Consider the following 14,402-nt stretch of genomic DNA (forward strand, 5'->3'; position numbering starts at 1 on the left):
GTCCCTGCTGTTCATTCACCATGTTCGCAGTAGTCCTGATGCTATAGTAAACAGTGATATGGTTGAGTGGCCATTGCTAGTCAAATGACTGGAGGGAATATGAACGTATTGAGGGTGTAGTTTTGAGTAGAAATGCTTTGATTGTTGTCATGGGTGCCAAGGGATCCCATAACATCACTTTCGGATTTCGTCCGAGTGTGGAGTTCACCTACCAGTCTCAGGAGGTTGGAGTAAGTTGGTTGTGCCTCCTTGTGTACACAGTTTTGAATACTAGGTGCTGATTCATAGCCAAGGAAAAAAAATCTAGGAGAGAAAATCTCCCCTGGTCTAAACACAATGAGATTTTTTGGTGTGTGATGAGATTTTGCAAATTTTCAGAGATATTTTGTCTTCATGGAATGGAAACTGTATTTGATATTCAGTATTTATGAATCGAATTATGTTGCAATTTATGTTACTAAATTATATAGATACATCCTCTGATATTTTCGAACATTAATTATTCCACAGTGAATATTTAAAAATATTAGCATTAGTATCAACAAAAAAATGCATTAGTATTTATGTATTTCAGTTCATTGTTGACTTTAGGAGGAATTATATAAATAATTATAGATAAGGCATGTTTACTACAATCAGCTGTTCATTTCATTGGCATGCGGGGTAACAAACAATTCATAGGTCTTCAACAATGTCTGTTAAAATCATAATTTAATATATTTAAAGCGAGGACATGAAATAGCGACAGTTGTAAATGGTGTTACATTTGGCTGGCAAAACATAATTTACATTCCAATGCGATCTTCAATTTCACTGTCTTCTAGTGTCTGCAGTGTGTACTGTATCAAAAAACGGGTGTCAGACTGTTGAAAAGATTGTTGACATTCACAATGTTTATGAGTTACATTTGAATGATTAAGTCAGTTTTCAATAAATATGGACAAATCTGGAAGCAAACATATTGTAGCTTATTCTAAAAAATCTCCAACTTGTTGTTTGGCCACTAGAAATAGTTCAAAATTCATACGTAATTCATGCACGTTGGCTATTCTCAAGAGGGTATACGTTCATGAAAACCAGTGTTGTCTTATCTAAAGTCTAGGCGAATCTCATCTAAAATATGATCGTTTGTGATCTGAAATTTGTATATTCTTATGGAGAAAGAGTCGTATGCATAAACATTTAGGTTTGGTTTTGTCATTCCAAACTTGAAATTTGCTTGTGTTTTGAAACTTTACCAGTGATTGCATTTTTTCTCTTGATTTCTGCACGGATGCAGATAAATGTACACCTTTGATTTCTGCTAAGATTTACATGACAAAAAAATACAACTAATGATTTGTTGTAGATTACAGAATATGACTTGACAATCAAGTATTAAAAAATGTAGTGCAAAGCTCCATGCAGTGCTATAGGAATCATTAATGCACAGTAAGAGATGGCATGCAGTGTTGCGAGTGTTTCGATTAAAAACTTTTGATGATTGAAGAAACTATCGAGTAAGTTTTTTATTGACATTTTTAGATACAGTAGATCAGGGTTCACTCAAGGAATTTTCTGACATGGGCCCTTCATGTGAAAATTTCAAATATTCCCAAGATACGCCCATACAGCACAATGTTAAAATGCCTCAATGTATTTGAAAATGTGGGCCTAGAATTATCCCTGGTAGATAATTTTATTCAAGCAATATGACAGTTCCGATGTTTGTAGGTGAAACTGAGAGTGTCAATGCGGATAAAACGCTATTTTTAGTCGCACTGAATTAATGTTAATGCGATATCTATGACAACTATGTGAGAATATCGCGGAATCGCGGCCTAAGTCAATCCCTGCATATCACTAACTAGACTATGAGGATGTGGTAGGAGTCATAAACAACTCACTGACCACATCATTTAAAAGATGTAAAACAATGGTACTTTTTGTCACCATGCCTTGTGATCGGGTTTAAGATCATAAAACAAGGACTGGTCAGCTTTGAGTCAGTAGAATGTGCCCAAGTAGGTTATCCAAACTGTGGCATGGTATCTCAGTGGGCTAGCACAATAAAACTAGCATTAGTCCAAACTAGTACAAGCAGCCATGAACACATGTGCATGTATGTCGCTGTATAAGTGCAGTGTCCTTTTATGTGATGTTAAACTCCATTTCACCTCACAATATCATCTGACCCGTGAAGATCCGGGGTAGAAAAGGTCTCCAGCAACCCATGCTTGCCTTAAAAGGCGACTATACTTGTCGTAAGAGGCGACTAATAGGATCGGGTAGTCAGTCTGGCTGACTTGGTTGATGCATGTCATCGATCCCAATTGCGTGGATCGATGTTCAAGATGTCAATCACTGGATTGTCTGGTCCAGACTTGATTATTTACAGACCGCCGTCATTTAGCTGGATTATTGCTGAGTGTGGCGTTAAACAACAAACAAACACAATAGCATCTACTAAGAATCACTCCATTGGGCACATGTTAGGTTGGTACAGTCGGCTCAGTAGTTTAAGGCATGGACTTGTTATGAGGCTGCATACTGGTTGCCAAGGTCACAGACTCTTTAGTCATGTATGGACACAGATGTGAATGATGTCAAATGTCAGATTGTCTTAAGTCTTTCGTCCGTCTGTGTTTCAGGGCAAAGATCGTGCTCGTATCTCCCGCCTGTGTAAAGATGGTAAGCTGCTCGAGTACAAGACTGAAGATGCCAAAACCCTGCATGAGGTGTTCAGGAGAGGAGCAAGACTTTCCAGTATGTATACTTGTTGTGTTCTCATAGCTTATACCATAAAATAGGTCAATGATTCGATCCCTGGCCACAGGTACTTGTTACTGTGTAAGGGGATAACACAAGGAATGGTCAGCTAGGAGTTAGTATACTGTGCCTGAGTGGGGTATCAGTAATATAAGCAGCAACACGGTGGGCATGCACATCACCATATATGTGACAGTATTCTTGAACATAATGTTTAACCCCATTTCACCTCACGTTATAGTAAGAGGGGGCCCAGTCATCTAAGGCGCAGCAATATGCTATGCAGAGTTGAGTCTCTTTGTCAAGCAAGAAACCTATGATTGTGGGTTTGAATCCTGGTTGACCCTGATTATGTTTCGAGGTTTGTCAGCACGATGCCCATGCACATGGGTTTCACCAAAGTGGTACACGTCTTCACTTTGGGCTTTCCTCCCACATTAAACTGTCATACTGTTCAAAGTAGCGTCATATGGACTCGACTCACTCACTATAGTTTATAGAACAGATTATAGAAAAAGTTCCCATTGTCCAGATGGTGGATCTGGGACTTCTGCAACAAACAGTGTTGGAAACTAGATGCATTTATGAATAGGCCATGTCTTGAAAAATGTTTACTTCTAGATTTCCTCTTCTATAATACATGTGCTTTTGATAAAGGCACAAGCACCTGTACTGAAACACACACGCTGAAAGAATATAGATTATATAAGAAGTTGAAATCCATAATTAAACTTCCTGGATACTGCGGCTTCTAAATGCCATGTAAAGATAGGGTCATATAGGGATATAAGCAGGAGTATATAGCAGCGTGTGGCAAAAGCGGAATCTCAAATTAAGTCGGAATGTGTTATTCTCAGTAGTGATGTGTCCCAAGCAGTGGATAGGGAACACAATACCAGTAATTTTAACCAGATTGGTGGAAACTTGTCACCCAAAACAGGCTGTTATTGGGTGGGTGGTTACATTTGTAGGGTAAGGGGCCTGGAGCAAGCAGACAGTTTTTTTTACAGTTTGATAAAAAAAATTGATAATTTTTAATATGTCCAAAAGGGGAAAACATAGACAAACACATAGTATCTGAAATAAAAATATTTCTTTGTGAATTGTCATATATTTAAGGAGCCCATAGAATCTTCATTTAAAAAAACCCTTAAAACTCTAGGCTTGCCAAAGTATTATAGATTTGCTTGGGAAGGTTTCGTTATTTTTGTTTCAGGGTCTGTATGAGAGATAAGGGAATACATTTGGGGTGGTCATCTTTTCATTTATCAAACATTGATATGTCTCCAACACAACCCTCTTTATGATATATTGACCAATCTAGTGAAGACGTGATACTACAAATTGAAATTGAGATAAGCACAGCGTTAGAAATTGGCACTAGTCCTGTAGTCCTTGCCAGACTGCCCAATGGTAAAGGTATCCTAAGGACTAGTAGAAATTTGCCATTTTTAAGGGTTTTGCTATATGTTATCATTATAAGGACTAGTGTACTGGAACTGTTAGTTTCAAACACTGAAGCATAAGTTGATGATATTTTAGAGTTTTAAGAATCTGTTGCCTTGAGAATGGTTCATTTATATATGCTAATGGCCACATTTCATGTTTTTCTAGTGAATGTTGAACCATATGTTACACTGAAATGACATGTTGTCTGTCGCCTGCAGCTAGCTACAGTAGTGACATCATGCTTTTCAATTATTGGTTTTAATGTCACATCTGTTTGTATCAAGCATATGTTGCATACTCTGAATCATCAACATGTGTGAACTTATTGGAAAACTACATATTTATTTTATTATTTTTGTTCGTAGTATAAATAGTAGTATTAATGGGTTATATATTAGGTAAAGTAATTGACCTTCATGTATTTAAATCAGCTGATCATAAACTATTGAGCTTTTTAAAAAGGGGTGATTTTCATGAAGAAACATATTAAAGGAAAAGAACCAAATTCAGTTTACATCTTATGTGTCAACCACAGGACCATGTGAATAATAATCTGTACCAACAAACTAGCAGACAAGAGAGTGTGTTGGTATTGAAGATATGTTACAACTTGATAAGCCAGCATATCAACATTAGTCAGATGAATGTTCACATGATGATGACCTTGAACTGATGTTGGGACCAAGTATTGTTGAAGGACAAGGTTAGGAGGGGCCTGTCCTACAAGATAATACTTTTAAGGATTGACTGTGTATTTTGTTCGGTTCATTGAGGTATAAATACATAAAAACGATGTGCAAACAGTATGCATCCGCGTAGCTTGAGCTTGAGCCTCATTGTATGCTTAAGATACTGAGTTATATCACATTTCACAATTAATTGTTTCTTGTTTCATTTCTTTGGATATTGATTGACATGACAGTGATAAGATGTCATATCAATATCACTATCTAATGTTTGTGAGACTGGGTTAGAATTGGTCCCCAGCACCCTATGCTGTTCATAATAGGCAACCAAATGCATTGGGTCATCAGACTCAGTAACTTGGTTGATGGCGTGACCCCATACCCAAGGCATGGATTGTTGCTCATAATATCAATCATTGGATTGACTTGATTTTTTTCACAGGCCACCATCATATAGCTTGAATATTGCTGAGCATTCTGAATGCAGCTTTAAACAAGAAACAAACAAACAAACTATAAAAGAACATGACGAAGAAGTTCTGATAAATGTTTGATGTAAATATCACATCTAGTTTATATACATAAATTATTGTAATATTGTCATCGGTGTTTGTGTGATGAACTGACTTATGTTCAGATATTGATAAACTGCTACCTCTGATACCCAGCTTCACTTGTTCTGTTTATCAGATAATGGCCCGTGTCTCGGATGGAAGCCCTCACCTACAGAGCCATACAAGTGGATCAACTATGATGAAGTAGGTAGCACAGTCCATTGTGAACAACTGGTGATGTTGTATTGCAGTCATTCTGGACTTGGAAAAGGCTGGGCGACATGGCCCACTTAACTCCCATCATGTCGGCCATTCATAAAAACCTGATGGGCCATTGCTGATACTATACATGATACATCTTTTCCAAATACCTATCATGAGCTCTAAAACTGTACTTAGTTGCATAGTCAAATGTTATCTGAGGTCATCCAAATGTGCTGTGAATCCTGGGTCGCATGATCTTGTTTCTAAGTTTGTCAGCACCACACCCATGTTATGGATTTCTCCAAAGTGGTAAAAACCCCACTCACTCACTCACTCACAAGCCTACAACTGAATTGCGCTGGAAAAAACAAAAAAGATCACCTCACTTGAACAATGCAAACTCGACAAGCCAGCTTGAAAAATATCGGCTGTGATTTCCTTAGAATTATCTCTTTCATCATGATCATCATTTGCCTTTCGTTTCTTTGAAAAGAATGAACATATTCTGGCCTGCCGTTTGATCCAAGACAGCATAGCAAATATAATATGGCCATGTTTTGCCAACGCCATGGAAATATGCATCTTGAAATACAATTGGCTACTTCTGGCAAAATGAACCAATCATTACGCTCAGTAGATGTTTTCAGGCAGTTACCTAATTGCATCGCATGGGCATCGCATTGTGTATAATTATTGCTTATACAGGGTGCAGAGTACAAGACAAACTGATGTGTGGACGCCACACTTTTCCCTCCCAATCACACAAACATACCAGTACATAACTCAAATACGAACTTGCTCAGTGCAGTGACTCATCTTGTAGTGGTGTAGCCAAGTAGGTTGTGGGGGAGTTGGGGTGGCCTCATGGTTAAATTCACTTGTCACACTGAACGCCTGTGTTCAGTTCCCTACATGGGTACGAAGTGTGAAGCCCATATTTGTCTCCGCCGTGATATTGTAGGAATATTGCTAAAAGCAGCTGAATCAGTAAGCGTTGCTCAGTAGTTTGAATCTGTACATGTGTCGACCTTGATAACATGACCTTACATTGCAGGTGCTACAACGAGCAGCTAACCTAGGTGCAGGACTCATCAAGCTTGGCCTCGCACCCAAAAATAGCACCAATGTTGGAATCTACTCCCAGAACAAACCCGAGGTAGGTCAAGGTGTCCATGTCTCCATGCTTTCCATTCTACTATTGTCATGTGGTGCACTGTGGTATTTCGCAAGTGTCCATGGTGATTTGACTTACACTAGATTTGATTGATTGCTTTTTGCATAGTCAAAATTTATCTGAGGTCATCCAAATGTGCTGTGAATCCTGGTTCGCATGATCATGTTTCTAAGTTTGTCAGCACCACACCCATGTTATGGGTTTCTCCAAAGTGGTAAAAACCCCACTCACTCACTCACCCCCAAAGTCGTAAACACCTGAGACCTGCATCATTTCGGGCTTTCCTAAGAGCTTACACACTGTGATATAACTGAAATACTGTTGAAAGCGTCATTAAGCACAATTCATTCACTCACGCTTTAACTGAAAGTGATTGTGATGATCAAATATATCATAAAGTTCTGTAATACTGAGACAATGTGTAAATTATGTGCAAACCGTAGACTGAAGTTTATGTGCATGATGTGCAATAGCAAACTGTGCTCTGTGGCAGTGCTTTAACCTTACGACCCTTGTTCCATGTTTTTGGACCCATGGGTATTATAAGAAGTGACCAGATGGATCAGGTTGTCAGGCTCGGTGACTTGGTTGATTGTGTGTCTTCATACCCTGATGGCATGGATCGCTGCTAACAATTTCAATCACTAGATTGTATGGTCCAGACACAATTATTTACAGGCTGCTGTCATACAGCTGAGATATTTCTGAGTGTGGTGCTAAACAACAAACACCATGTATTTGGTTGTTAATTATCATCGTTATACATTTCAGTATGTGATATTGTCTCTGTTGTACATTTCAGTATGTGGTATTGTCTCTGTTGTGCATTTCAGTATGTGATATTGTCACTGTTGTACATTTCAGTATGTGATATTGTCACTGTTGTGCATTTCAGTATGTGATATTGTATTGTTCACATTTCAGTATATGATATTGTCCCTGTTGAACATTTCAGTATGTGATATTGTCTCTGTTGTACATTTCAGTATGTGATATTGTCCCTGTTGTACATTTCAGTATGTGATATTTGAGCAGGCCTGTTACACATATTCCATGGTGGGCGTGCCACTGTACGACACTCTGGGTGTCGAGGCCTGCAACTTCATCATCAACCAAGGTACCTCCTCCCCATCATTGTACCTCATAGTAAGAAAGTAAAGAATTGATTCGAATCTCAACTGATTGGAATTGTGCATAAATCTGCATAATATTTAACTCACTTATTCAAATATAAATAAAAGATGTTGTTGAGCTTTGTCTTTCACAATTGTAGAATTTATGTGCATTTGTTGCTTTTCTCATTTTCATTTCTGTTTCAGCTGAAATAAGTGCAGTACTCTGTGATACAAACAAGAAAGTTGGCAACTTGTTAGATCGTTACAAAGAAACAAAGAACATCCGGCACATCATCGTGATTGAGGAAATGAGTGGTGAGATGCAGACCAAGGCCACCTCCCTGGGAGTCAAGCTACATCAGTTGGCAGATGTAGAGGTGAGATACTTTCTACTGCAGTGTAGCCAACCCGTTGAGATCCGGATTAGAATTGGTCTTCAGCAACCCATGCTTGTCGTAAGAGGCGACTAACGAGATCGGGTGGTCAGGCTCGCTGGCATGGTTGATGCATGTCATCTTAATTATCAAAGAGAAATTTAACTTGACCCTGATATCAGATTGGTGGCTAATGTTGCAGACTAACATAATGTGCACTGTACGAATAAGACTGCCCCTTCAAACCTGAATTTCAGGTAGAGAATAGGTCTTCAGCAACCCATGCTTGCCATAAGAGGTGACTATGCTTGTCATAAGAGGTGACTAATGGGATCGGGTGGTCAGACTCGCTGACTTGGTTGATGCATGTCATCGTGTCCCAATTGTGTTGATCGATGCTCCTGTTAATCACTGGATTCTCTGGTCCAGACTTAATTATTTACAGACCACTGACTGCTGTGTTAAAACAACAGACAAGCAAACAAAGCTGTGTTGCCACAACACTTCACAGGCTGTATGAGTTTTTTAATTTTTATCAGCTTCAAAGTATGTGTTTATTCCCATTTGATAGGAGATGGTTTTAACATGCAGTCCATTTTTTTTTTCAGAAATTGGGCCAAGATAACCCTCAAACACCAAAGGTTAGTTCATTTGCACTTCCAAATGCTTACTATTTTAAAAGGAACACAGGCAGTTTCAGATTACCTTGACATTACCTAGACATTCTAGAGCCAGTGTCAAGATAGCTGTTGGAGGTGAAGGTGAAGGTCACCTGTAGAGAAAGCCTATGATCACACCCTATGACCAGTAGATTAGATAATCTTTAAAGATTTACCTGATAAAATGGTGAAGCGTGCTGACATTGTTCTGGGTCTTGCATCACGTATCACGACACAATATTGAAATAGCATCGGCTTGTATTAACTTTTCTGACAGATGTTTTGAGGTGGAGTATTTTAGAAAAGGAAATGTCACTAGTGAAAAAACAAAGGATTTAGGATCCATATGTCTCACAACTGACGGAATGAAAGTTTTCACCTGAAATCAAATTATCGAAATGAATCATCAGTGTTAAGATTAGGCATGAAAGTCAAGGTGTCCTTGTTAAAACCCTAATGTTAGAAGGAAAGTATTTAGGGGTCCTGTTCTTAATACCATAGAAGCAAACCTCAGTGACCCCCTCCCTCTCTCTCTCTCTCTCTCTCTCTCTCTCTCTCTCTCTCCCTCTCTCTCTCTCTCCCTCCCTCCCTCCCTCCCTCCCTCTCTCTCTCTCTCTCTCTCTCTCTCTCTCTCTCTCTCTCTCTCTCTCTCCCTCTCTCTCAATCCTTCTCTCTCTCTCTCTCTCTCTCTCTCTCTCTCTCTCTCTCTCCCTCTCTCTCTCTCTCTCTCTCTCTCTCTCACATAATACAAGGTGTTTTGGGTGCAGTAGAGCCTGAACATGTGTTTATACAGAGAGGTAGGCAAGTGACAGCGAATGTCATGCTGTACTTTGTCTCTCCTCACAGTGGCCTGATGTCATGTGCGTTTGAGCGTACTGATAACAACTCTTTATCAGTTGTAGGCCACAGTATTTGTACAAGAAAACAGACAGTTGTATACTGGATATCTGTGCTGAGTAACCCAGTGTTATGAATAGACCATACTTGTCTGTGATAAGGGCACTTATAAACCTTCAGTGACGTCATTCTATTGTTCTCCAGTCGGGTTAAGTCTTATAAACAGAGAGTTTTATTAATACATCTTCAGTTTATATTGTAACATATGAATGTTGCTCGCTAGAAATTTATTTTGCATTTGAACACAATGTAATGAAATGTAAAATCAAATGACAAATGTTTTCTTTATATTTCCATGGATCGATCACACAACCTTTGTATCTGTAGCCCAGTGAGTGTACCCCTAGGCTTAAGACGCATTGATAAATCAAAATGCTTTAAAGAATGTCTTTTTTAAGTACCGTACACCAGCAACAGATATTTTACCACCACTTCTTATGGTTCATGGAAAGTATGTTTGAAGCGTAAAAATGTTGATAGATGTTGTTTTAGGTTTCTTTTTTTCTGTTTATAATTTAGATGAAACACTTAATCTCAGGTTTTGTCCTGCAGTTAAATACATGTGATCCTCATTGAACGGCAACAGCCTTCAGATCAGATAAAGAGAAGTGGTCTAGTGTTGTTGACCTATGTACACTCAGATCATGCTGATCGAGAAGCAACAACTTTAAGAGTTTTTAAAAAATCAACATCTTTATGTTTTCATGATTGTGTAGCTTTCTGTGCATTAGAATTTTACAGTCTGTGCTAAGAACTCTCTAGCATCATTTTCAGTTGAATTAGTGCTATTTAGTGGCTAAAGATGCAGTTTGTATCTATGTATGCCAGAAAATAGAAATTTGTGAACAAGAAAAAGATGAACATAACTATTCACAGAAAATGACATTGGTTACAACAAGACGCAATACTGGTTCATAGGACAGAATGGGCTACAAGTGCCCCATCGCTCTAAGCCATCTCAATTCGCTTGTCAAAGTTAGGACCCATTTACGGTATAGTGAAATAATGAAGATAAGCGCTTGATACTGTCTACCAAGCCAAACTTTGTCCACCCCTATCTATGTTCTGATGGGCCCAGTCCTCTCAGGCACCTCAATTTGCTGTTCAGAGTTGCATCCCTTAGGCTATAAACGTGGTTTCATCCTGATTATGATTGTTGGTTTGTCAGCACCATACCCATGCTAATGGGTTTCACCAAAGTGGTACATGTCTCAGACCTGAATGACTTCAGGCTTCCTCCCACATGAAGCTGACAGGCTAAGGTCTGGAGTGAGTTCAGGAAACAACCTAAGCATGTGACCATTACCTTGCCTACAATACTGTCAAGGAGCAACTATACTAGCCAGCATTGAATAGGGTCACACTGTTTATTTAGGTTTATCAATAGTTCTAGTACAGATTGATCATTTGGGAAAATGTCATTTTGGTTCATAAAAAATATTTACTGACTGAAATTCTAAACCAATTATTTTCAAGATTTCGCATTAGATGCATTTTCTTTTATTAGGCTTAAAGTATTTTTTTTATTTATTTATTTTAAACCTATCATTTGTGTTTGCAAACATTCCTAATGTGGTGTAAAAATGAAATTTGATTTGAAAAGTTGTTTCTAAACAGTGCTTAACAATCTTAGGAATACAATGGACAGAGCAATTTAATCAGTGGACAGGTCATGAGAACCAACAATTTTATTTTAACAAGCATAATTTGGACCTTGTTTTATTGCAGCCTGCCACCCCAGATGACCTGTGCATCATATGCTACACCAGTGGAACCACAGGTCAGTCTTTGCAGCAGGCTGACCTCATTCTATGTCTTAGTAATTAGCAACCCACAATTGATAACCCAGGGGGATTCTTTGGCAGAATAGATCCTCAGTATCCCATTCTTGTTTGAAGGACTTGTGGGGATTCCGGGTAAGAATATAGGTCCCCAGCAGCCTGTGCTTGTCGTAAGAGGTGACTGAATGGATCAGGTGGTCAGTTGGTTGATTGAATGCCATTGTATCCAAGCTGTGTGGGTCGATGTTCATGATATCAATCATTGGATCAGACTCAGTGATTTGGTTGATTGAATGCCTTTGTATCCCAGTTGCGTTGGTTGATGTTCATGATGTCAATCATTGAGTCAGATTCAGTGATTTGGTTGATTGAATGCCATTGTATCCAAGCTGTGTGGGTCGATGTTCATGATATCAATCATTGGATCAGACTCAGTGATTTGGTTGATTGAATGCCTTTGTATCCCAGTTGCGTTGGTTGATGTTCATGATGTCAATCATTGAGTCAGATTCAGTGATTTGGTTGATTGAATGCCATTGTATCCAAGCTGTGTGGGTCGATGTTCATGATATCAATCATTGGATCAGACTCAGTGATTTGGTTGACTGAATGCCATTGTATCCAAGCTGTGTGGGTCGATGTTCATGATATCAATCATTGGATCAGACTCGGTGATTTGGTTGATTGAATGCCATTTTTATCCCAGTTGGGTGGATCAATGATCATGATAAAACATTGTTCCATTATGGCTGTGCCCCTCATGGTTTATCCTCCCTGAAGTGTTTTATTGTACAATAAACAATTCCCACTCGTCGTTTATTTCTTAAGAAATAGTACAGTTGTGAGAACAAAGAATGAGGTGAAATTGTCTTCTATCAAATTCCACAAATAGTATTTTCAGATATATAGTAAACAGCTAGTGCAAACTGCACTCAGGTCGAAGCCAAAGAATGGACAGCCAGCATCTGTGTAATTCTCAACATAACTGCTGTATAAAGTGTACACTGATTTATGGGAAATACTTGCTGTAAATGACATATGAACTGTGGATCAAAGCCTTTGTTTGTGCTCTATGTCGTTTACTCATAAAAAAAACATGCTTAATTTCAGGTCTCCCGAAGGGTGCCATGTTGACACACAGAGGTGTGGTGTCTATAGTGGTTGCTTGTGAAACGCAGCTGGTACGTATTAGCAGTAGGATGTACATAACTGAATATTGTTACAATGTACTGACTAATGTATGAATTAACTTGGGAAGCAATACTCAGTACCCTTGGTGCCATGTCTGACAGCTGTGTTTCTTTGTGTGTTTAGGACGCGTCCGACTTGGTGATTCAGACAACGGATGTCTTGATCTCGTACCTGCCGCTAGCTCATTCTTACGAACGACTGTTAGAGGTGGGTTTTGGCTGGTGGGGAAATGTTGTGGTTAAAGTTTCAGTTCATCATGCCCCAAAATTATTCACCTATTTACAGGGAGATATTGGACATAAGAGCTTGATGCTGTCTTCCAAACATAACCTTGTTCAGCTCTCATCTTGGATCTGACAGGGCACGGGTAGTCCTGCCATCTGAGGCTCATCAATTTGCTGTGCAGAGCTGTGTTACTTTGGCATGCCAGAAAGCTTTAATCATGGATTTGAATCCTTTTTTGCCCTGATTATATTTCTTAAGTTTGTCAGCCCTATACCCATGCTCATAGGTTTCACCAAAGTGGTGAAAATCTAAGACCTGCATCACATCGAGCTTTCCTCCCACATTAAGCTGACATTTGTGATAAAAATGGAATACTGTCAAAAGCGACGTTAAACCCAACTCACTCACACACTTATGGCCTGTTTTTGAAAGGGACATGATCAGATACCCATATTTTGTAGATCCAGAAATTGGTGCATCGGGATGTTTTCACTGGGAATTGTACCTTCTGGATGAAGGAGGTTGTAGTGGGTAAAGTTATTGAGCGGGAATGTTTCTCCACTCAGAATGTGTTGTCATGGTAACTTTCTCTTCCTTTCAGGTCTACATCTACTTGCATGGAGCTCGGGTGGGCTTCTTCCAGGGGGATGTGAGGAAGCTGATGGACGACATCAAGGAGCTGCAGCCCACCATCTTCCCAACAGTGCCAAGACTGCTCAATAGGTTCTATGACAAGGTACGTACCGTCTGGTTCCCTCTCCATAGGCTCTATGATAAGGTACGTACCGTCTGGTTCCCTCTCAATAGGTTCTATGATAAGGTACGTACCGTCTGGTTCCCTCTCAATAGGTTCTATGATAAGGTACGTACCGTCTGGTTCCCTCTCAATAGGTTCTATGATAAGGTACGTACCGTCTGGTTCCCTCTCAATAGGTTCTATGATAAGGTACGTACTGTCTGGTTCCCTCTCAATAGGTTCTATGATAAGGTACATACCCTCTGGTTCTATGATAAGGTACATACCCTCTGGTTCTATGATAAGGTATGTACCCTCTGGTTCTATGATAAGGTATGTACCCTCTGGTTCTATGATAAGGTACGTACCCTCTGGTTCTATGATAAGGTACATACCCTCTGGTTCTATGATAAGGTACTTACCCTCTGGTTGTATAAGGTACATCCTCTGGTTCTATGATAAGGTACGTACCCTCTGGTTCTATGATAAAGTACGTACCCTCTGGTTCTGTGATAAGGTACGTACCCTCTGGTTCTATGATAAGGTACTTACCCTCTGATTCTATGATAAGGTACATACCCTCTGGTTCTATAAGGTACATACCCTCTG

The 14,402-nt window shown here is 39.3% G+C and overlaps 1 protein-coding gene across 2 annotated transcripts in view; it reads left to right on the top strand.

The window, feature by feature from the left end:
- The window catches only part of LOC139468025 (long-chain-fatty-acid--CoA ligase 5-like), a 48,169-nt gene that overhangs the window by 20,362 nt on the left and 13,405 nt on the right, over nucleotides 1-14,402 (top strand). For both annotated transcript variants that reach the window (XM_071249694.1, XM_071249695.1), the window contains exons 3-12: nucleotides 2,631-2,745; nucleotides 5,574-5,641; nucleotides 6,696-6,797; nucleotides 7,833-7,932; nucleotides 8,135-8,307; nucleotides 8,913-8,945; nucleotides 11,589-11,640; nucleotides 12,752-12,822; nucleotides 12,956-13,039; nucleotides 13,659-13,793. In XM_071249694.1, the coding sequence (XP_071105795.1) occupies nucleotides 2,631-2,745; nucleotides 5,574-5,641; nucleotides 6,696-6,797; nucleotides 7,833-7,932; nucleotides 8,135-8,307; nucleotides 8,913-8,945; nucleotides 11,589-11,640; nucleotides 12,752-12,822; nucleotides 12,956-13,039; nucleotides 13,659-13,793 (933 nt within the window). The remainder of the gene's footprint in view (nucleotides 1-2,630; nucleotides 2,746-5,573; nucleotides 5,642-6,695; nucleotides 6,798-7,832; nucleotides 7,933-8,134; nucleotides 8,308-8,912; nucleotides 8,946-11,588; nucleotides 11,641-12,751; nucleotides 12,823-12,955; nucleotides 13,040-13,658; nucleotides 13,794-14,402) is intronic.

The sequence above is a fragment of the Haliotis cracherodii genome, unplaced genomic scaffold, assembly GCF_022045235.1.
Source record: "Haliotis cracherodii isolate W230 unplaced genomic scaffold, xgHalCrac1.p SCAF_2, whole genome shotgun sequence".
NCBI classification, from domain to species: Eukaryota; Metazoa; Mollusca; class Gastropoda; order Lepetellida; family Haliotidae; genus Haliotis; species Haliotis cracherodii.